Genomic DNA, 22,969 nt, shown 5'->3' with positions numbered 1-22,969 from the left:
GGCACATGAACAATCTTGACTGGGGCCTGCTCATGCACAGTTTGAAGTGGTACATGGACAGCATTGATGTTACTCTTGTTGACCAATAAAAGCTCTTTAAACTGCAGGTCACAGTCATACAACACTTCACTAAAGCCGTTTTCAGACATGAACCCTGGAAAACGTGGGCGGATGTTTCTCGACAGTTTGCCTTCCACATATGAAGAACATCAGATGCGTTTACAAATACAGAAAATTCTCATGAGTGTACAGGCGAGTGGTGGCACAGAATACAGGAGGCAATACATAAATTCTGCTGGAGGGATCCCGTGCTTCTGTTTCCAGCACATCAACACCTTCATTGGCCAGTATCACCAAAAGCTATTAAACCTTGTTTTACCCAGTTGACAATTTCTTTTGCGTCTTCTATTTGTAGGACAACTCCGTTTTATCCCGAGACATTTGTATTCTTTGTGTCTTTTCTTCATCCGTTGCATGTCAGAAACATAATCAACACGCCCCCTCGCTCACAAAAAATCCTCCAAAGAATTTCCGGTTGTGTTCTCGCACGCGCTCAATTAGAAATAAACTGGACATTTACCAAGTTTTTACTTGGGGGGGGGGGGGGGGCTGACAGGAGAATGTCGGGAGCAACTGACTCAAAGCAGCTTAACGCACACAAACACTGTGTCTATCTTAGTGAGGACACTCATTAATATATTGCTATCCCTGGTTCCTAACCCTCACATCTAAATCCCTCACCCTTACTTAAAACTAATTCTAACCCTAATACTTAAAGCAAGTTGAAAATGGGTCAAAGTGAGAACTGCCCAAAATGTCCTCACTCCATAGGTTTTAGGCTCAAAATGGTCCTCAAAGATATCTGTACAAGTACACACACACACGGGCCAGTTTGCTGTTCCCATGCTAATTGGAGGAGCTGCGAGTGGAACTATGACCTCTCGATGAGTGAACCACCCTCAGTACCTCCTCTCCCACAGCCACATTTCAATCCTGCCAATGGTTTTCACTTTCAGCTTTACTGGTTTCAAGGTGGTAAACAGTTTGGTGAGAAAGAAATATATGGGGCACTTTTATATCAGTCAGTCACAAAACTAATTACTGTATATAAGATGAATTGTATGCATGTGCAGTAATGGTGTAATTAATGACACTGTAGACCTGTAGGGAGCTGTATTAGATAAACTCAACCCATGTGAAAACCACCATAAGTGTGTAGTGACATAGTGCTTACACTGTGTGTGCAGAGTGTGGACAGACATGCCCTCCGAGAGCCGGGGTGGTGATGGCAGCGTATGATTATTAAGAGTGTCAAACCAATTCAGGGAATTATACACATATCAAGAGACATGCTGACACAATGACGGCTACACAATGACTCAAGGTAGCATGTTCTTACTCTGACAAACCACAGCCGCTCTGGGAAAGAACTACACCAACTAAATCACAATTCAAACTAAATTCGAAATGTATTACTCAGACCACCAATCACATTTGAGCATTTGTTGCCAGGCTATGGTTAGGACTCCAGATAGATGCTGCATGTTTATAAAAAAAACTCAAGTGAGATGAAACGGCTGAAGGTTTACATCTTCATATTTCATGTTTTCCCATTGATCAACCTGAGATTGTATAAAATAAGTGTTTAGCTGTAAAACATATGTTAACTAATGGGAGTTCAAGTCTAACTGGGGATTCAGCTGGTCAATATATAACACGTATCCCACACAGTACAGGATGGAGCTAAATGTTTTAAATTAAACAGAAGATGTATTTATTAGAAAAGAATATATACTCACAATTTTGTGTCCAGCTGCAGCAGAAAGCCCTGCTTATCATACACTGGAGAAGAAAGCAGACACAGAAACACACAGTTACCACACACGTCTAAAAGGGAAGTACATCGAGAAATAAATGGCACCTTTGGGGTGGAACACTTGATGTAGTTGGTTCATGAGCATGGGTCATCCAGGCTACCCAATTTCAACTATCAGCTCATTAGCTGTAGTTAACAAATCTGTGCATCTTTCACAGAGGAAAACAAAATGGCAAATGTCAAAAGTAAAAGCATTAGAAGTTGTGACAAACGAGACAAGCGGAGGTTAGGGAGAAGCCAGCCAAAACAATCTGTTGAGTTTAAAATAAAGTTAGAAAAGAAGTTAAAGAGATCACCTATGGTCAACCAAAGGGGCAGCCAATAGGTGCCTGGTGAAGCACGGAGGTAGAAGACAGAGAAGCACAGAAAACTAGGAGATAAATATTGAAATGTTCAATTACATAATTTAAGCATCTGCAGAAGTCTTTACAATGATGAGTACATTGTCAAAAGAAAACGCTTAACAAGTACTATTATATTAATTTCCATCTATAAACTGCTGTAATAGCATTAGTATGACTAGGTTTAACATGAGTATTAGTTGAAAGTAGGAATAGACCCGGTATTACTCCTGTGGTTGCGGATCTCGTCTTCACAGAGAAGCTGGAGGAGAAAGATAAAGAAAAAGGACAATGGGAATGCATGAAGGCTGGTTAGGGAGGGATCCAAGCACTGCCCTGGATGACGGGGACTTTGCCATAGCAGCCAAGATGAGTGCGTGACTGTGTGCGTCTGTGTGCATGCGAGTGTGTGTGTGCATTATGTGTCTGTTGAGAAGCATAAGGCAGCCAGAGGGGGGCTGAATCAAGGAAAACAGTGTAGGAAAAATTAAAGGGGCTGCGGTCCTTACAGTAAGAAAGATTTCGGCCTTTGGAACCTTACAGAATTATCGCATCAAAACTCCTGCAAACTGCTTCATGTGCCAGAGATTTGTTACTGAGCTGAGACAACAGAGGGCAGTGGTGTATCACACACCGCAGCATCAAAAGGAGGACGATGACTGAGCAGAAGATCGACCCCTCACTTGTTGTCATATTCAGCATTTGAGGAATTGACTCAGCTTTCCATGTTAGGAAAGTATGAGAATGTCACCCCATTCCAAATGTGGCAGCTGAAGTATTGCAGGGTTTTAAAATACTGTAATTTTCTTTCGAATGGCAGAGGGACAACAAAGATGAGTTAGGTTGGTGGGGCTGCCGAAGTACCTGAGCCTACTATTCGTCCCACGCTGATGTCTGGTTCCACCTCTGCAACACAAAAGCGCCAGTTAGCACCGTTTGAGGTCTGTCTGTTATGGCAGCACCAGTGGAGTTGAGAATTAAGCCAACCGCAGATGTGAGACATTACGGAGCCAGAAGAGGACGAGGAGGAGCAGAGGTTAGTAGCTTAATCCTAGTAGGTTAAATTATAATGCTGCCACCCAATCTTTATTCAAAGATGAAAAGCCCAATGAAGTGGAAAATTAACTGCAGAAAGCCCCCGTTGTGATTTTGCGATTATTATGGTGGTACACCGAGTTACCCATAAGGATTAAATGAGTGACCGAGCACAAACATTTTGTAAAATTAAACAAAAGGTACAAATGATGATAGGCAGGTGAAAGTGGAAAAATGGGAAAGCGTTCATTGTTGAGTTAGCAGGGATTGTAATTCCATAGGACAAAATATCTCAGCAGCCCAGTTTAAATCACCCTCTTCAAAGAAGTCAACCAGTACATGAAGGCAACCTCATTGCCTCTACCTGTAATTCTTTTCACTTCAGCCCCTTTAGTCAGGACTACAGTTGTCTCTTCTGCATCATAGTCTGTAAACAAAAGGGGGTTAAGACACTGAAGTAAGATTGTCATCACTGTAGAAGATTGGAAGCCACTATTAATGATAACCATACAACTATTAAACAACACCAAGTACTCAAAATATAACAAATTCAATAAACGTTTTCAACATCAGCTTCAGCAAAACACAGACAGTGGCTGTGCACAAAAACAGATGCATACAAACAGCAGGCGCACACACAAACAAAAAAAGCCAAAAGTAACGATATCATATCAGAATATGATTAGAGGTGTGTTTGTTATGCTGAGACATTTGAAACTGTCGTCTATTCCTTTTTATATTATCATTTATTTGCCTAAAAGGATATGACAAAGGACCTTTGATTAATGTTTTTCGCTTCAAACAATAACCCACACAGATTTCACAGGACAGCTGCACTGTCACTTCCCAAATACCAACAAATGTGTATGACGAAACCACTGAGCCCTCTTCAAAACAGATCAAGAATGAAAAGTTCTCTTTTAAAAAAAAAAAAAAAAAAATCCTAACAGTCTCTCCATGTGAGGGTTTCTGGCAGCTCATAATTCCCCAGTCACAGTAAACCTGCCTCAGGTAATTCTGTGAAGACTCATAGCTACAGTTCAAAGACAAGGGAAGGCAATGATCAATGCTTAAACCAAGCAGAAGATATTCACAGTAGCGCACTCTCCTTGAGCCATTGCTGACATTTCTGCTAAAGAGGAACTGAAAATGATTGATGAAAAGATTGTTTTGATCATAATTCCCATGAAGCTATTTTGGAAAAATGACATACTCAGAATCGGTGACTAGGTTTACATGGACACCAATATTCATTGACCTTGTTCTGAATGAAACATTATGTTAACTTGAGTTTCAAATTATATAATAATATAATTATATATATTTAATTCCTATTCCAGTTTACATGTTGAAGTCTGATTATGACTCACATCAGCATTGTGTACTTCTTGTTTACGACTGAACCCAGAGCATTCAGTTTCCAGCAGTCGGTAACTGATGTGTCGATGTCACAAAATGTTGAGAAAACTCGCATAGTTGTCTACGCAATGCGACTAAGGTCAGAACCACCACATGTCTTAATTTGATTATTACTTATTCTGAGTGGGATCTTAGACTATTGTTTGTACTGATTTCTGTTAAGACAATTAAACTGTTATAAAATAGTGATGCATCCCATAAATGCTTCATTTAATAATAATTATTATAAACAGGGATGATATAAAGTTTGCTTCATAAACAACCTGATCATGTTTGTCATTTTAACGCAGTGACAGATGATTGTGTGAATGTATTTTGTCAGAGCTGACCAGGCTTTAGTTGTATTTTATTAGAATTGAACGAGACTGAAAGAAAGAAGAAATAAAAATAATAGTACAACCAGAGAGAAGTGGCAGGTAATCACATTAACTGAGAACTCTACTGGAGCCGCGACTTAATGAGTACAACTTTAAAAACATAACAGGTGGAAAAAAAGAAGTCTGTTGAAAGGACACAGGTAAAGTGGACATGAGCCCCTCATCACTCGAGCACTACACGGTTCAAATATCCACTCCAGCTGACAAAGGAATGACAACTGTCACATGAAACCGCTGTGCAACTGACAGAGGGGGGCAAGGCAGTGTCAAAACAAAGTGTGACACAAATAGCCACAGGACTACCTCTGGTTAGACAACAGACAAAAAACCACAACAATTAAAAGACCACCTGGGAAAGCCAATTCAGCCCTGATCAGATCAAGACTTCAGGCGTTGTACCATAGGGGTTTTCTCTGTCCCAGAAAGAGGCTTCTTCCATCTACAACGACTAGAGTGACTTGCTATCATAAAGTGACAAGACAGACTGCAACTATGGGTAAAAGCTACTTGTCTAAATTTAACCCAATCATGGTAGGCCCAGGCTTTTACACACCTCGGTTGAGAAAACAAAATATCACTCGACAAAACCACTGAAGCCCTAATCCTGACCAATGCAGAAGGGGGGCAAGGTTTGATCTAAACTGGTAAGAGGAAAAAAAGAGAAAGAGGAAAGATAGAGGCTGTCACACCGGGGCTAGTTAGCACACTAACTCGCGAAGAAGAAAAGAACATGTGACACGGAAAAAAGACAACAGATAACATTGATGTTCATCTTGTTGGGTAAAAAAAGTTAAATTTTATGCTTAAGTCATATTTCTGCTGGACTGGTCAGGAAACAGGTCTTAATGCCAACATTGGCGTCGGTAATCGCAAAAACTTAAATACAGCCACTTTAAACCAGTCTGGATTTATCATGGAGACTGGGGTTACAGAAGAAGAACAGGACAGGGAACAACTCCTGTCTTGTGGTGACCAGCTGGTGGATACAGCAGCTGGTTAAACCCAGCTCCTGTCACATCACATGTTTACAAGCACAACACACACATTTTCCACAGTTCAGCTTATCATGACAAGGGCTCGTTGACAATAAAATTAACACGTGATTAAAGACTCCGTCCTAATATGGCTCATCATTCAACCAGTACGAAGATAATTCCACCAACATAACTGCAGGGGTACTCATTATGATGTATATGGTGAGCAGGGTGTAAGCCTCTATATGATCCATTGAGCAGCGACTTATTCTAGAGCACTATAAATCAAGAATGCGGATAAGAGATTATCCACATTTGATCCCCTCACAGAAACGGCGTAGTTTAGCCGACCAGGGGCGGAGGGCAGGAGAGACTGTCCACATGCTCATCTTTCCACTTTGACCCTCTTAAAGCCAAACATCTGGCACCACTGTACTGCAGAAAGCCAATATTTCACACTGCAATCAAAGCTGCTCTCCTTTCTGCGCCGCTGGACCGAGGGCTGGGGAGAAAACACGGCACATTCTTTTGGCTCTCTTCACATCAAAGGGTATCATGCGGTTATTAAAATAAACTGATAGCAAAGCATTTCCATCCGATGACAGTACAAGGTTGAAAGCATTTCACTGCCCTCCTTTAGAATTGTGAGCACGAACACTGACTTTAGAGAAGTTGTTGCAACAGAAACACTCTTGTCATAAACTGCTGTGTCGTGGAACACAGCCAAGGTCTTTTTGTTGATCAGGGGTTGTCAGTGAAAAACTGGGACTTTCTTCTTCTTCTTTTTTAGGGAATTTTGAAGAAAACTATTTCCCAGTAACGGAGGGGACACCAGAAAATGAATTCAAATCACATACAGTATACAAACTGTGTACTCTAACATTACTGTTTGGGGGCGGTTTGTTACAGACACTAAAATTGGACAGTATTATGAATAGTATGTCACACTCTGTGCTTGGCCGATCAAAGTCAAGTACAATACAGACAGTTTGAAACACTTAAGTTGACAGAGATGCATGTACACTGACTGAGAGCCTACATGTCAAGAGACCACAAACAGGCATGGGTGGGTTAAAATGATGGAGGTCATGTGTAGGAAATAGGTTGTAGTGCTTGGAGAAGCTGGAAATAAATAAGTATTAGTTGACACTGGACATGGTTCATCACATACATGTAAAGGCTTCTCTCTTCTGGATGATCAGCCCTGTCCTAATGTCACAGAAGTTTACACAGGTCAGTCATGAATTGTGTTGTTTTGCTTTACAGTTTTTCGCCATGACTTACACAGGGGTGAGTTAAATGTCTGAATGGAGTTTACAACCAATATTCGTGGTACAACAGCCGAAGCCCAGTCAGTTGTTGATGTGAGGTACTTGGTGTGAAGTGAAGGAACTACACCTGAGCGTCCTGGCCTCAACAAGCTATATAAAATCAATACATTGCCAAAACAGAAAAATAATCCCACCAAAGCATTTGTAATAAACATGACTGTTTTGGAGTCGGGTGAACTAAGACAGAAATAGGTGCATTACTCATCCAGAGCAAGACTGTTCCAAACAGGGGAGGTGGACTCTGATTACAAAGTTTCCTTGGCTATTTTCTTTACAGCAAAGCCAGTGTGAGGATATCAAAGTCAGAGCACTAAGAGGTTGTGATGGGGAGAATGCCCGTTGATGTTGGTTACCACCCGCAAATAAACCCAGCAAAGAAGAGGAGGATAAACATTTCCCCCCAAGCTTCACCCTTAAGACAGTGTTGTTCCTATCAGTCTTGTTCTAAACAGTAACATTTTAGTTTTCTGTGCCAAATACTGCCCCCTGAGATTTTTCATAGAAAATAAAGAAGGCAGACGCACAAAAAGTTTCACAAATCTTCCAGCCCCCTCTGCTGGACTTTAACAGCTATTTTTTTCCAGGGTGCCCACAAAGTATGACATAACCCCCCCAGCCCACAAACATCATCAGTTTGTAGAAAAGGACTCTGATCATCTGTTTTTCATATAATAATTCCAACTGAGCCAAATAGCAAAAATATGTAAACGTCCAGGTCCCATATAACTACCTTTCTTAATATGGAATAAAAAGCTCAGGATATTCAGCGTTAATTGGAACATTTAGTCATGTCCTACGCCGGAACATACAATTCATGTTTTAAGTTAGAAAGTGCAGGACCTGCATGCTCGTGTTATAAAGGGCCTTGTGAAACTGCATTTCCAGTTTAGTGCATTGGGTTTCATTTTGTGGGAGAAGAAATTTCACAATACCATTTCCTCCCATCTACAAAAGCAGATGAGAGAATAAGTAAGATGTTAAAGATTGAGTAAGAAAAAGCTTTAATCTAATCGGTTATCTGCATTCTATGGTAATCACTTTGGTTTTTATACAGTAAATTGAAGCTGTCAGATTTCTCTGTCAGGCAACATACTCGAGTGTATCCCCTCATTTAAAGTGGCAGAGATGGAGTAACTAATGTTGGATGCACAAGGGAATCAGATTAGGCTCTCCACACAACATCCGGTGGTCTGGTGAAGTGGAAGAAAAACTCATTAAATATCGGACGCAAGCAGGTTTTGCGGCATCAACACAGACTGATATCCTAACAGTTTAGCAGAGAGGCTACAAATGCTCTAAATGAAAACACGGAAATAGATGGACGGGTGACTGGCAGTCAGCACAGAGAGGCAGACGGCAAAACGGAGACAAACAGACATGCTCAAAACAAACAGAGAAAACAGTCTACATTTCATAGGGGCTATGACAGCTGGATGATCAGGTGATGAATGAATCAGACTGGTGATGTCACTTACGAGGCTTCTGGCCCCACACGTGTAGATGTAGCTTCCCAGAAGAGTAGTAAATAAAGCCCAGGACCAGCATGGGGCACAGGATGAACAGCACCTTGTGTGTGGGCTTCATGGTCTTCAGTCATTCACATCGCACCATCCAGGTCATCACCTGAAACGAGGAGAGCAGGAAGTGGCATTAGCACATCCCCAAAGATCAATCCATCTGTCAACAGCACAAATCTAACTAAATCATTGGTGCAATGATAGAGAAAAACATTAGGATACAGGTAAGAGGGAAAAAGGTATAGTCAGAATTGAAGACAGCTTGTGGATAAAGGGATTACTAATGTAGTAAGAGGAAAATATGATGCGTGTAAACCACGAGGACTGAAAGGCAGCGTTAGGAATTGTGGTCGGACTCCATCTTGGTTGAATTTGGACTCTCTTCCTTTAGCTAGATCCTCTCGCCTTGAGAAATAGGTGGAGTTTGGAGAATAGACTATAAACACGGTTAAAAAGTACAACCAGAAAACAAATATGTATTTTTCACATTTTTGTGTGACATGTGGATAAACTTCTAAAGCAGGAGAAGCAGAAAGAAAGACTCCATGTCTGTGGTTATTTTGGTCAAACAGTGGACGATACACTGAGTGGAGATAAGTGCTGCACATATATCAGTAGTGGACGTTGTGTCTGTTGCACACGTCTCAAAAACAGTAATGTCCTGACTAGGTTACAGAAAACCACACCCTCACTGCTTCAAAAAACATGACATGACAACATGATAGCATGTGCAACACCTAGCCTTTTTTTAATCCAAACATGATCTGCAGCTTCAACATGGCCAGTTATGACACAGCATGCTTTGCAGAATTTCCTCAGATGAAATTATATGAAACACATTCCAACTGGGCCATCTTTTTTCTATCCTGAGGACTGCTAGGTGCAGACGAAGGACTGTAAGAGCTTTGGCAAAGGGAGGTGTCTGAGCCGAGTTGAGCTCAGATAAGACCGCTGCAAACCCTTGCATATTTAAAAAGCTACAGAGGATTGATCCTCTCAGATGAAATGCAAATTGTCGATGATACTCTGCTCTATATGAAATCAAACATCAACCAATAATTCAATAGGTAAACTAATAAGACAGTAAATTGTTAATACTGTATAAGTTACCTGCTAAACAGTAAGGCATTTATAATAATCAATCTAGACTAATGAAATATTGTCCCCCTATTGCACGTCTCTCTTCCTCTCCCCTCTCCAGTCACCCAAACCAGTTGAGGCAGGTGACCAACGAGTCTGGTTCTGCTGGAGCTTTTTCTCCCCCCAGTCGCCAAGTGTTTGGTCACCTTGGGGAAACTGTTGGGTTCCTCTATATAATTGTAAGGCCTCCACGATATGATGGGCCTCGAGAAACTGTGTGTTGCCATATGGCATGATACAAATTCAATATATATTTAGTCAGGGATGAGGGATATGGCCAAAAATTATCAGGATAAAATTGTTTCTGGTTTCGTTTATATATGTTGATATCAGTAATATCCCAATAAAAGTCACGTGATGGTTGTGGTTTTAAAATCTTCATTAATGTCAGTAAATGACGAGCACTTCTTAAACAGCTAAACGCTTTACAAAACTGTTGTAGACTTGTTATGCGTTATACCTCTTCACTGTGCTTACACATTACATTACATCACATGTCATTTGGCAGTAGCTTTTATCCAAAGCGCCTTACAATTAGTGCATTCAACATCTACGGGGGCCCATTTTAGGGGTTCAGTGTCTTGCCCAAGGACACTTCGGCATGCAGATGGGGAAGAGTGAGGATTGAACCGCAAACCTTCTTGTTGGACGACCACTCTACCCCTAGGACACACCGCTCCTACACAATGCATAAGAGTGTATGCATGCATTTCGATGCATTATTCATTGCTTATTTTGTTTTTTTACCTTCTTTATCTCTTGACTGTTTTTTCACTGTCGATCCACTGGTATTTATATCGCAGTTTTTCTAAAGTTAGTACTTTGACAGACAGGGAGCCAAAGTCACGATCTGAGGCCTGCACTGATACAAGCCACTCTCTCGGTGTTAGTGAGGACTCCAAGAGCAGGGATCAAAATAAGCTGCAGCTTACAGATCGATTTTTGGAGAGAGTTCTGTAAACACAGCAGTCCACTCCACTGAAGAAAATGAATACATGACCAAGTTTTTCCAAATCCTCATGAAATACAAGTCCTGTAATCCTCGATACGTCCTTTGTAATTGTGTTAAAGGTCTACACCATATTTGTATGCATCGTTCCTTGCATTACGTATCCCTTATTGCGTCTTTTTTAATCTTCTCTATCTATTTAGAAACATTAAAATCATTGGCTCCTTGATATATTTGGGACTTATGGTAATAACTGTTGCTGCTGTTTATAGTTTAAATGTTCAGTAAACAAACCTGAAGTTACAGTCAACACATGAACAGTTAGAGCGAACGTGACATTATTAGGTTACTTGTGACATGTTACATTACATTAAATGTCATAATCGAGTTAAAATTACAGACTAATTTAGCAACAGATGACAAATGGATAAGTCGCTAAACTCACCACATCGTTGTGGTTGGAGCAGTCCCCTCCACAACACACCGTTACTCGTGGTGGTTGTGTAGAAAATGTCGTGTTTGTTTTACATCTGAGTTTTTAACGTGTGGGTCGTTGACTGAAAGTTGGGCGTCTTCTAATCAAAACAAACATAACGGAACTTTGCGGTCTCGCAAATCAACACAGACAAACAATGGCTTCTCGCCGCTAACACCCTGGTTCATGACTTTAACCCTTAGAAAAACGCTGCGTTTGAGTTTTTTTTTTTACAGCCACATAGCGAGCAGAGCTAAGGGCTAACCCCGGGTTAGCATCGCAGCGTTGACGCCAGATAAACATCAAACAGCTAACCGTTAGCTTTGTGTTAGCAGGCGCTAGGCTAGCAGCGCTACGTTGGCATAGGGGAGAGTTCTCCATCGACAGGCCCCCAGCCCCGGAGCCAAAGCGGGGTCTGTGGAGACATGTCACCCCTCATACATGAGCTCGTGTGCCGCAGTCAGAGCTGTGAAATGCCTGGACCTGTCCACACATGCACGGTTAATGATGGTGTGCCACCACGGCGAGGGGGGGCGAAGTCTGACGAGGTGTTGATTCAGCGGTAACCCCGCGGCTGGTGGACCACCGGTTCGCCTCTAAACCAAATAAAAGAAATTAAATAAACCAGCAGCCAATGTGCACCATTCTACACGTTACCTTGTCTTCTCCCCTGAGTCCTCGGGTCAGAGACGGCAGCAGCAGAAGCCTCAGTTCAAACCACGGACTCGTCGATAACACAACCGTGTGCTCCCCACTCTCCAAGCCATCTTGGTTCAGAAAAAAAAGGAAAAAAGATCCGTGGAAGTAGCAGAGCCCGACTGAGTGCGAGTTTCTCCCCCTGCCTCAGCAGCTACACACACGGCTGGCAGAACGAGAAGGCAGACCCTCCATCAACACCTCCATCATCACCAGCAGTCACATGAGATATTTCGGTGAGTTACGATGCACCCCCCCCACTTCTCGCCCCCCCACTCCCTCCTCCTCCAGCAAAACTGAATGCATCCTTTTTTCTTTTTTCCCCCTCTGCTCACCCTCACGTGGTGTTCCTCCTCTCTGCTAGTCAGCTGTTAACATCCCTTTCGTATGCGGGGTTTGCATATATTAGTATTTGACTCTCATTGAGTCTAATTGAAACAGTATCTTCCATATCAAAGCACTTATAAAAAATATGGCAGCACGTCTTTAATCCATTGAGCACTTGCCGTCCTGTGTATAGACTCTAGTATCAAACGGTCAATATTTGTCCAAATCAATACAGACCTTGAACATTGCTGACAGTGATTGGCTGTGTGTAGTCTTTGGAGTGTTTACTGACATGTTTCTAGTGGTACCCAAGTAAATAATTATTACCCTGTTAATCTGTTTCTTTAGGATACATCACAGGACGATGATGTTCCTCTCTGCAAACCTTTAAAGTTTTGGTTAAAGTGATGAAATGGAATCATGGCTGCACACTCACTGCAACGTCCCAAAAAAGAATATGACTTTAGCTGGTGATTTAAATTACGATAATGGAAAACCACAGGGTGTCACCCATTTAAGGTTTGAATGAGTCAATTGTTCAAAGTGGGATAGTTTGGAATATTCCACCCATGCACATTCAGTACTGACGGCACAGAACATTTTTCCTTTTAAAAGTGGTAAAAAAGGACAACAGTGATGTATGAAGTCATTTATCCAAGATAAATATTTGGAAAGCAACTTACACTTACATCATTCACCCATTTATCTACACACAGACACACACACACGGAGTAGTGTCTCCGTCAATTCAGAGGACATTATATATACTTACATTGATTTGCTGTAGATTTACTCAAACCTTAACCATAATTACTACCATAACCCCTACCCTATGCTAACCTTAGCATAAGCCTATTGACCTTAGCCTTAACTTAACTCAAACCTTAACCTAACCCGAGTCAAAACTTCAAAGACAAAGCCTAAACTTAGACCTAATTTTATCCTTAGCCTAAACGTAACCCAGGCCTAAACTTAGCACCAACATTAACCTAACCTTATCCTAACCTTTACCCAAACCTAAACATAACCCTTAAAATGTGATGTTTTTTTTAAATCGGATTTTGCTTTTTGTCCCCGTAATATGCTTGTGTAAATAGATTAAAGTCCCCACATTGTGAGTAATACCTAGACCACACATACACAACACAATTGCAGTATGACATCACTTATATTATTTTAAGGGCAACACTCTGTCAGTGTGCAATAAATACCAGCCGCCAGCTCATGTTCCTGAGTACACATGTACTGTACAGTCGAGCTCGGGTCTGGTTGGCTCCGCCTTTTTAAAGCTGCTTCCGTTAATCCTATGTTTCATTCACATTGTGAAACTCAAAGCACTAAAACAAAGAGCAGCATTAAGCGTGTGAGACGGTCACACACCGACACCTTGTTTATCAAGCGTCTAAGAAGGGACTTAAGGGTTTAAACCCTGATTCTTTACTCCGATGCTAAGTAAACATGTTCCCTGCAGACCTTGTATGTCATCCGCGATAGCAATTGGGTTTTTAGCCTATCATGTGTCAGCTCACAGGAGATTGTTTTATGGCAGCAGATCCATAGTGCTGTCCTTCACACCTGCTCGTGTTACGTGTTAATTCAGTTTTCCCCTCGTAATATGCATCTTCTTTGTGCCCTGACATTCACAAAGTCTCACATCCTCTGTAAGCAGTTGTAGGGCTGAGAGCCAAGGTAAGGGAGGGTGGCCGTGTGTGTGTGTGTGTGTATGTGTGTATGTGTGTGTGTGTGTGTGCGTGTGTGTGTGTGTGTGTGTGTGTGTGTGATCCCTGCAAAGAGTGTGGCAGAGTAGCATAGAGATCTATTAATATTGAATCAAGCAGGAAACCCCCCCGGAGACTGGTGGTGGGCTGGTAGCACCTCTTGGTCTGTGGTGCACAGATCACAGGTTTACAACGCTCTTACAAGAGGGAGTGATCAATGGCCAAGAGAAAACAATGCAAGGAGCTGGAATGTTCCATTCTCTAAACATGTCTGGGAAACACACCATTATTTATTTGTCTGCCAGTGAGTAGCCATGTTCCTGAAGGGGAAAGCCTTGTTTCCTTTAAACGTCCACATATTGTTGTGCGGTTGCTTTACATCCTCAACTGACAGCATGCAGCCACATCCATCTTCAGCAGAAGGGACACAGTGTGGTTTTCTTACTTCTGCTTCGTCGTGCCCCAATGAGCTAATTATTTTGGAACGGGCATGGAGTGAGTGACAGATGTGAGTAGTCTTGAGTGACACTTCTGTCATGATAATAAAATAGACTTCAAAACAAACTCCTTCAGCCTGGGCGTACTGCTGAATCAGTGCCGCTAACAGTGATACCATCGCGCCAACTGCAGGAATTAATATTCCATCTTCTTCGAGTCTAGTCAGACAGTTTCCACTGTGCACAAGCTACCTCCTCCAGGAACTTAAAGGGATAACAGGTCAGTGGGTGACGGAGACAGTCTTGGGCTTGTATTAATTGAGGCTTTAAAATAGAATACAGTTTCTTCTAATATACGTTAAAGACCTGTTTGTAAAAGGAAAATAGGTGCATTACAAAACTTCTCTCAGACCTGCACTGTCTCTGGTTATCATTAAGAAGGGAGTCTCGTCTTTGTGGGTATTTACCAAGGGAAGTTGCTCCGAGTGCTGCCTCCTTGTGAAATAGTTTTGAAAAGGAATTACGAGCCGTTGGACCGAAAAGCGACTTGCATGTAACCCGGCTTAATTTATTTATCATTTTATCTTTGATGTTTTTTTTTAAACGTGTTATTTTTATGGAATTGTGAATGATGTATTTATTCATTGATAGAGAGGATTTTATTGTATTTCGACCCTGAAACGTCGTCTTATTCTGAGGTTGTTTTTTTTTCTTATGGGAAGAAGCTCACCAGAGATTGTCAACCACATGATAAAATCTGTGCTTACTTTAACCTTTCACACTTATTTTGCTTATGCTGACCTTAATTCAGGTTTTTATTTTTTCCAACTCTCCTCAAACACTAATTCCCATAAAAGACCAATAGGGAGTGGGTCCTGCCATTACCAGTGTATCTTTTTGTGTCTCCATCTTAATTAAAAGCGCTTCCACTTCCGCATTTACTTTATTTAAAACACTGTCTTATTCAGCAGTTCCCCAAGCAGAAGAAAACCCCCCCACAAACACTCATGCCTTCCTCAATCAGGAGTTTACTCTTAGTGTTGCAATAATTCTGTTCAGTCGAGTTTGTTGTCGAGTTTGCATTTGCTCTCTGTGTCTGTGTGGGTTTTCTTTTGGTTCCCCCCACAGTTCACAGACTGGGGTTAGGTTGATATAGACTAAATGGACTGCATGTGTTTGAGTGCTACATATGTAACCAAACATATGCTGTGTGGACAACGAATAGGTAATTCCTACATTTCCCTAAGTGTACTTTTACACAACATGAATTGAAACTGAATATTTTCACCAGGACGTAACTGTCAATTGAGCTAACTTAGAAAGTTGTCCCACAAGCTGCTGTGAAGTGCATATTGATGCACTTCACACTTTTTTTGAACTGTCACACCACTTTTCTTTCATTGTACTGTGGTCTATGTGGCTTTGGGTGTGACTCCTTTAGAGGTAATACATAAAGAGGAAGTTCTGTAACATTTTGTTTCAGTAATTTCCTCAAGATATAAAATACAAAAATAATGCTGACTAATTGAACGTTTTTCCTTAAAGACCTTTGGGTAGAAACAGACACTAACTTTTTTTCAGAACGGCTGAATGACTCAACGCTCAAACACTGATGCACAATATTTCATGGGCAAAACCAAAGGCACAGTAAAGTTTTAACAGTGTTGTCTGCAAACATTTGCTAACCAGTTACAAGAAGGGTTGCTAATCTATAGGAATGTGTGACACTTTAAAAAAGCAGCAAGCTATTCTAACGTATTAAGTTATGGTCTAACGGCTGCCTGGCTGTCCAGTTATTTCATAAAGGGGTCTGTGAATCCGATGCACTGTGGTGGAAAACAAAGAGATAAAAGGATGAACAAAGACTTAAGATATTTTGAGGAATTTGGATCCTTGGTGCAGTGACTAGCATATATATCTAAACAGCAGGATTTATGGAAAAACACAATATTATAAAACTATATTCAGGGAATTAACCCTCATATAGCATAAGACTGTAAAATGCCCAATACAAGTCCTGTGTATATACAGTATTTACATATTTAATGGTATTTGCACACAATATGTTGGTTATACATACCAGGCAAATATTATTCAAACCGATCTTCAATCTGAGCTACTGAATGTCAAACTCTATTCAAAACTTTTTTTTTTCAGTCAAGCTCTTCAAAAGCGTTCCATACACTGACATAGTCATACCACGCATTCCGTTACAAGGCGTTTAACTCTCGCAGAAAAAGCACGTGCTGATTTTTAGGACATTTGCATTATGGCAACTACCTTCACCTCGCAGCTATGACTCCAATACCCACAACGCACAGTGGCAAACATAAGGTCATGCAGACCGCACATTCAACCACAGGAGTTTCCCACGACCATTTCGAATCAGTGAATGAAAACCCCTCGAAACATCAAACGAGATCTTCAGAAATTCCAGTTTTGTCTTTTCGCTGGGGCGAGAGCGGGCACAAGATTGCATGCTGGCAGACACAAGATTGCTTTGACGGTTATGGGCTCGATCCGTCATGTGAGATCTCGGGGCCAAAGTAGAGCCTCTGGGAAACCTATAGGCTTAGAACGCTGCAGGCTGCTGCTTAATGAAGGGGCAACAAGGGCTGGTCCCATTAGAGAAACAGAGATAGAGCTGTGTGTGACCTCAATAGCAGAGTGATGCATTTAATGTATGGTAGTACAGCAAAGGTTTTTGGCCAAAAGACTTAAGATGAACAAGCAACACAGCAGAACATCCTCAAAAAGCACAATATATTATATATTGTGCTTTTTGAAATACGTTCTAGAAAACAAATGGCAGCCTGAACAGCTTGTGAGTCAACTTGGGAAACAGTTACTCTGTCTCTCGGCAGGGTCACACACAGAACCACTCATCTCTCGATGTGTTAATCTACAAACCAACTTGGGCTTTCACGCCCTCACACATAGACTTTCTGTCTCCGTCGAACTCATAAGCAGTTCTTCACCCCTGTGTGTGCTCATGCATGTACTTGGCGTCTGATGTCTCCCTGCAGCGCGGCCGGGTGCTGCAGGAGATCAGCAGAGCAGCTCAAGAAGTGCTGCAAAGGTTTCGATTGTGTGTGAGGGGGTTTGCAAGCAGGAGGAAGTGGAGCAGCCACAGACACACCGTTTCAAATAGTGATTACATATAAAGGCCATTTTTATGGCTCTGTCACCACAAGACATTCAGCTTCACACATGAACTCAATACTTCTATTGTGTTAGGGTTGTCATAGTGGTATGAACCAGTCTTGATGGTATTGCAGATGTATTTGAAGATCTTATGAGCGATAATTGTGCCAAGCAAATTGATTATTTTGGTCGTCTGCTTCACCTAAAGCCGATTTAGAGATTGTGTTAGCGAGGTGGCTTTAGCTCAGCTTTCTAGAAACTCTTCAATTATGCAAGACTGGAATACATTAGAGATAAAATTAGATTTTCCACCCCTGTTTACTTAGAACGGCATTTGCCGTGTGGATTTTCTGTTAGAATCACCCGTCAATGCAGGATTAAAATTGTGACAGACAAACTGCAGACACTGATAACACATAAGAGTTGCGTTTACTCACTGAGGTTGACGGAAATCTCTGACTGTGATCTCGTAGCTCTGAATCCAGCACAGCAGCCTGCAGCCTGAAATGTTGAAGCATACAAACAACTGTATTCCACTGTTAATGGACAAGTGGCTTTCGTACGACCTTCATGAGGGGCTGTGGGTAGAAAAGTCCACTGTCTCTGACACGGTAATGATTAATGTGAGTGCGAGCAGTTTTGACAAGCACAGGCACCAGATCCAAATCCTGAGAGATAATATCAGCGGACTTATAGATTTGAGATTCAGATTCAGCAGATACAGCAGACAGAAACTGTTGCAGGAAACTACCTAGCATCCTACAGCAGTTTGTGAGTTATACCAACCAAACCACAAGCCTCTGTCATGAGGCTGCTTTGCCACCGGGATGATGTGTTTCACTAAAACCGAGAGGGCTTTGCCAGCAAAACAGCCCCTGACAGGTCTGTATCACGGCTCAAAACCTCTTGGTAGTCTTTAATGTGGTAAAGATTTTAAGTTTGTGAATGGGCAGAAAATGAACTTTTCTGTGATTAAAACCTTAGACCAAGAGGCTCTCCCTGATAAAGCCTGGTAATTATTATTTTAAATGTATATATTAGCTAGTTCGTGGCTATATTTTAGTTCTAACATTTAGCAGATGTAGTAAACAGTAATATATGTATATATTTATATAACTATAGTAATATATTAAGTAATACGGGTCATGTAGTGAGGGAGAATCGTGATAAACACTTTAAACACTACAACCTTGTTAAAAGCACTATAATATATAGTAATTAAGTAAATAATAATGTGTTGACTTTACTTAAAAACACATGCAAACTCATAACCTTAAAATAGGTAAAGTAAACTTAAGATCGTGATATAGAAATAATTTATTGTTTTTTAACAATGTAAGCACTTAATGTATTTTAATGTGGTCGACTTCAATTTAAAAAACGATATATATATACTATAGGAAAGTGAAACAATTTTAACTTTAAATAAAGTTCAGTTATATAGCTAGATGAGGGTCTACTGAGCTAAGCAGAGGAGCTGTATGACTTCACTGGTTCGACATCACTGGCTATATTCATTCTGTCCTTGAACACACAGGTATGTCGACAGGACAGGACAGGACCAAACATGCTAAGAACCTAATACTGCAACATTCTCTTTTTATCTCAGGCAACTTTAAACTATTTGATGGAAGATAAGAATAATGGCCATGCACCAAGTAACAAATGTGTTGAAACACGTTGCCTCAGAACATTCTAGGAAGCTCAGCTCGGAAATTCCGAAAACTCCCTTACTTATTAATGAAACCAGTGTGTGCCCTTAGCCTTAAGTGTATGCACGGTGTACGCAAGTAGAATAAATATATAAATAGAATTTAAGCAATGACATTGTTTGCTGATACGATGTGTGTTTGGGAAACAAGCTCAGTAAATTATTGGTTAGGAATAATCTCTGACATCCACAGCACAAAGTAACCTGAGCTGTGTCACTTGACTATCATGTGACTGGCCTCTGAGGCGATGGCGGACAATAATACTTGACTGACAGAGAGACCTGAGGGAGCCACAGCTGCCGGGTCACAGACGACGCATGGGAACTAGTGGGAGGGTTTAGTTATGGCGGCATGCTGAGAGAAACTGAGAAAAAACATTATTAACTGAGCCATTCACACCATTCTTATCATTGTAGTAACATTTGGAATCAAAAGAATTGCGCATTTCTTAAGCCTCATATATATAGCACAGAAAAGATTTATTGATATATCAATATGGCTTGTTTTATCACATTAAATTATGAGCATGATAAGATCTAAAGTGAGCTTCTGTACAGGCCAAACTGAACAGGCTGTATCGAGGCAAGGATCGAACTCTCCGTTGGATTCACATGGTCCTGGTGTGTTTGGTCATGATTCATCACCCTTTAAAAATCCCTTTGTTCCTTGTGATGATCCACTTCAGCGCATCACATTGGTTGAGTAGTGCTTAACCACACAGTGGCTCTTTTATTTAATTTGAACTCTCACAGACTCTTTCAGCACACCCACTGCTGCAGAAAACATTAGAACAGCAAACCAAGATACAGCAGCTGATCAAATATTCCAACATTCAGCCTTGAGTCTTGGGTTTCTGCACTGTACCACAAATAATAAACCAATGACAAAGACTTTTTTTTTTTATCTAAATGATGAAAACAGTATATCTGTGTTGAGCACCTCTTTTCTATCTGGTAAGGCAAATCCTCATTTAGCATGTAACATCCTGACTATAATGACCAGCCCAAATGTGAGGGAAATGGAGCGGCTGCATGTTCTTTTTATAGCTTTTACAACTTTGTACACGTAACCACTGACTTCTAAGCACTTGGCAGGAGGCTCAGGGACGAACAAAGCAGCTCCAGCTGCCACATCTGTCAGCAGATGCAGCCAGAGGCAGGATTGGCTCCAGGCAGATGGCGTAATCCTGTGTGGATGTGAAGCAGGGGAGGGAGAGGACACACATCCAGCAGGCGTCTGCTGCAGGTGGCTTACTGACAGTCTTTGTTATTAAAGTGTTAAAGTGGTAGCTTCGCATCCGGCTCTCTCTCACCACACAGAGGTTTCTGCTTTCGTACCACCTTTCTGTCAAGTGATGGGTCTTTTTCACTGACGTCAATTTAGTTCGGTATGGAAGCTCATTTCTACCGGGAAATAATTTTTCAAAAGAATGAAAAGATGACATTTTCTCGTCATAAGGAGGAAGTGAGATTGAGGGCAACATTAAAGCACAAACGTAAAGCTGGCAGGATGTTGATAGTCCTTTCTTACAACCTGCCCACATGTTAAGGACCACACTCAAATTTGTATTGAAATCAAGTCGACTTTCAAGGTTAAGTTATTTAAGGGGAACTGAAATGGCACTTGGGGCATTTCCCTATTCTAACAGTGCCCTTGAGTCATTTCCCTAAAGTGGAACAGACACAACTGCAACTTGATTCCTTTCAATAGAATTTCAGAGAAATGTTTACGTCCTCAGGGTAAACGAAAGCAAACCCACAACGCTTATACCCACTGTTCCTGTGTGATGCCTCCATGCTTACCTGTAAATGTGGACAGAATTAGAAAAAATGTTTTCAACCTTAATGTTTGGAATCAAATCTGAGATTATGTTCATAAACCAAAAATTGGTTGTTACTCTGCGATTATGTAGATGGGAATACGGCATATTAAGTCAATTTAACTAATTTAACTTATTTAGAATTTATGTTATTTAATTTCTTTATTTCTTTATTATCATCATCATTGCTATATGTCAGCAACTTGTGACTGCTCTTGTGAAATTGCTGTAATAGATAGGCAATGATTAACAATAAAACACAGGTGTAACCATATATTCCTATTTAGGACAAAATATGACCTTTATAAATGTTCATTTTATTTGAATAAGTTCTCAACAAATCTATAAATAGTGTTTACTGTTTTCAACGTGAAAGCCCTACCAAGGTCAGAGTGTCCTCATTAGGTTTTGAACACTTTTATAAACCTTTATTTCACACTCCGGTACATGTTTAAAACATTTGTATAAAACTGCAACTAAACGTTGTATAACCTGATGTTATAGATTGTGTGTATCATTACATGTTATTACAGCTATATTATTTCTTCCTATCAAATAATTATTTGCCAGTTATTGCTGAAAACTGGCTGATATGGTTTCAGAGGAAAAGTTAACAAAAAATGAAATCGTCTGTATCTGTTTACAAATGTGTTTTGTTGTATGTTCCACACAGTCATATTATCTAGAGTGTCATCCACAGCAGAGATTACATACCTGTGGTCTTATCCTGTGACTTTAGTCCTTCCCGTCCATGTGATCTGATGTATACTCAGGAAATAGGACTGAAGCTATGATGTTTTTTGTATGTGGGAGTTGAAATTATTATATAATTATTAAAAGGAGCTCAGTTATCTCATGTGACTGGAAAGTTGGAAATTTCACTTCTGTTAATTTTTACAAGAACTAAATTCCCCTTCTTGTGATGATTTTGCACAAATGTGATACTTAGTTTTTTGTATTTGCTAAACTACTTTATATATTGTTTAGATGAATGGCCTCCTAAGTGATGCTTAGCTGTCAACCAGTGTTTAATATAGTATGCCTTCATACATTTTACACAACATTTGAAACTCTTGTGAATTTTACAAAATTTGTATGAAATATTTATATTAAAATGCAAGAAATGATTTGTGTATCACTACATATTATTACAGATGTTTATTCTTATTATAACTAACTAAACACCAGCTATGGGCGCTTTATAGGAAAAGTTCATCTCAAGAATAAGAGTTATCCCGATGACTTCGCACAGACGTGATATTTGATCACCTCAAGCTTAAGTGCATTTGTAAGGCTGGAAGTTTTGATAAATCATGAAGTGATTATTATGACAGTGCGGTTCACAGAGGTTATAAAGTGTGCAGAGATGCTAAGAACCATCCATCTTATCAAATTCCAGCAGTGGCCCCCGCAAGACTAATCCTTCCCTGGCACAGCTGCAGGCCCTCTGGCTCCCACATCCAACATCAACACCGTTCAAAACGTGAGAACAGTTGCAAAGTGCTGTTCTCGGATGCTGATAAAATGGCTCCAATAGAAATTCTGCCTGAATGTTGATGCTTTCGTCTGCTTGTTTTTAAGTGTTTGGTAGTTGCAGAGAAAATAAATTCTACAAGGGTCTTTTCTGAGCTCAAACTTTACTCAAAGAGTTGCTTTTTACAAAGAGTACACAGATGTAACGC

The 22,969-nt window shown here is 40.7% G+C and overlaps 1 protein-coding gene and 1 long non-coding RNA gene across 9 annotated transcripts in view; one reads left to right on the top strand and one right to left on the bottom strand.

Annotated features, from left to right (window-relative positions):
- st3gal3b (ST3 beta-galactoside alpha-2,3-sialyltransferase 3b) overlaps positions 1 to 22,086 on the bottom strand; it is a 50,039-nt gene extending 27,953 nt beyond the window's left edge. Inside the window, exons 1-6 of one of the 8 annotated variants that reach the window (XM_053438236.1) lie at positions 22,002 to 22,086; positions 18,194 to 18,257; positions 8,829 to 8,976; positions 3,617 to 3,679; positions 3,082 to 3,123; positions 1,800 to 1,842 (exon numbers count right to left, since the gene is read on the bottom strand). In XM_053438236.1, the coding sequence (XP_053294211.1) occupies positions 1,800 to 1,842; positions 3,082 to 3,123; positions 3,617 to 3,679; positions 8,829 to 8,937 (257 nt within the window). In that variant the 5' untranslated portion in view covers positions 8,938 to 8,976; positions 18,194 to 18,257; positions 22,002 to 22,086. Of the gene's footprint in view, positions 1 to 1,799; positions 1,843 to 3,081; positions 3,124 to 3,616; positions 3,680 to 8,828; positions 8,977 to 11,404; positions 11,610 to 12,091; positions 12,397 to 12,465; positions 12,662 to 18,193; positions 18,506 to 18,542; positions 18,562 to 22,001 lie in introns of those variants that run through there. The other 7 variants (XM_053438237.1, XM_053438232.1, XM_053438234.1 and 4 more) reach the window with 7 other exon arrangements.
- LOC128454731 (uncharacterized) lies at positions 13,184 to 22,907 on the top strand. Its single transcript, XR_008341641.1, has 2 exons — positions 13,184 to 18,638; positions 20,563 to 22,907. It is a non-coding gene; the product is annotated as an uncharacterized LOC128454731 (long non-coding RNA).
- Positions 22,908 to 22,969: the final 62 nt, after the last annotated feature.

Source organism: Pleuronectes platessa, chromosome 13 (genome assembly GCF_947347685.1).
Source record: "Pleuronectes platessa chromosome 13, fPlePla1.1, whole genome shotgun sequence".
Lineage (NCBI taxonomy): Eukaryota > Metazoa > Chordata > Actinopteri > Pleuronectiformes > Pleuronectidae > Pleuronectes > Pleuronectes platessa.
The sequence above is the reverse complement of the archived record's forward strand: the minus strand, read 5'-3'. Positions and strand labels throughout refer to the sequence as shown.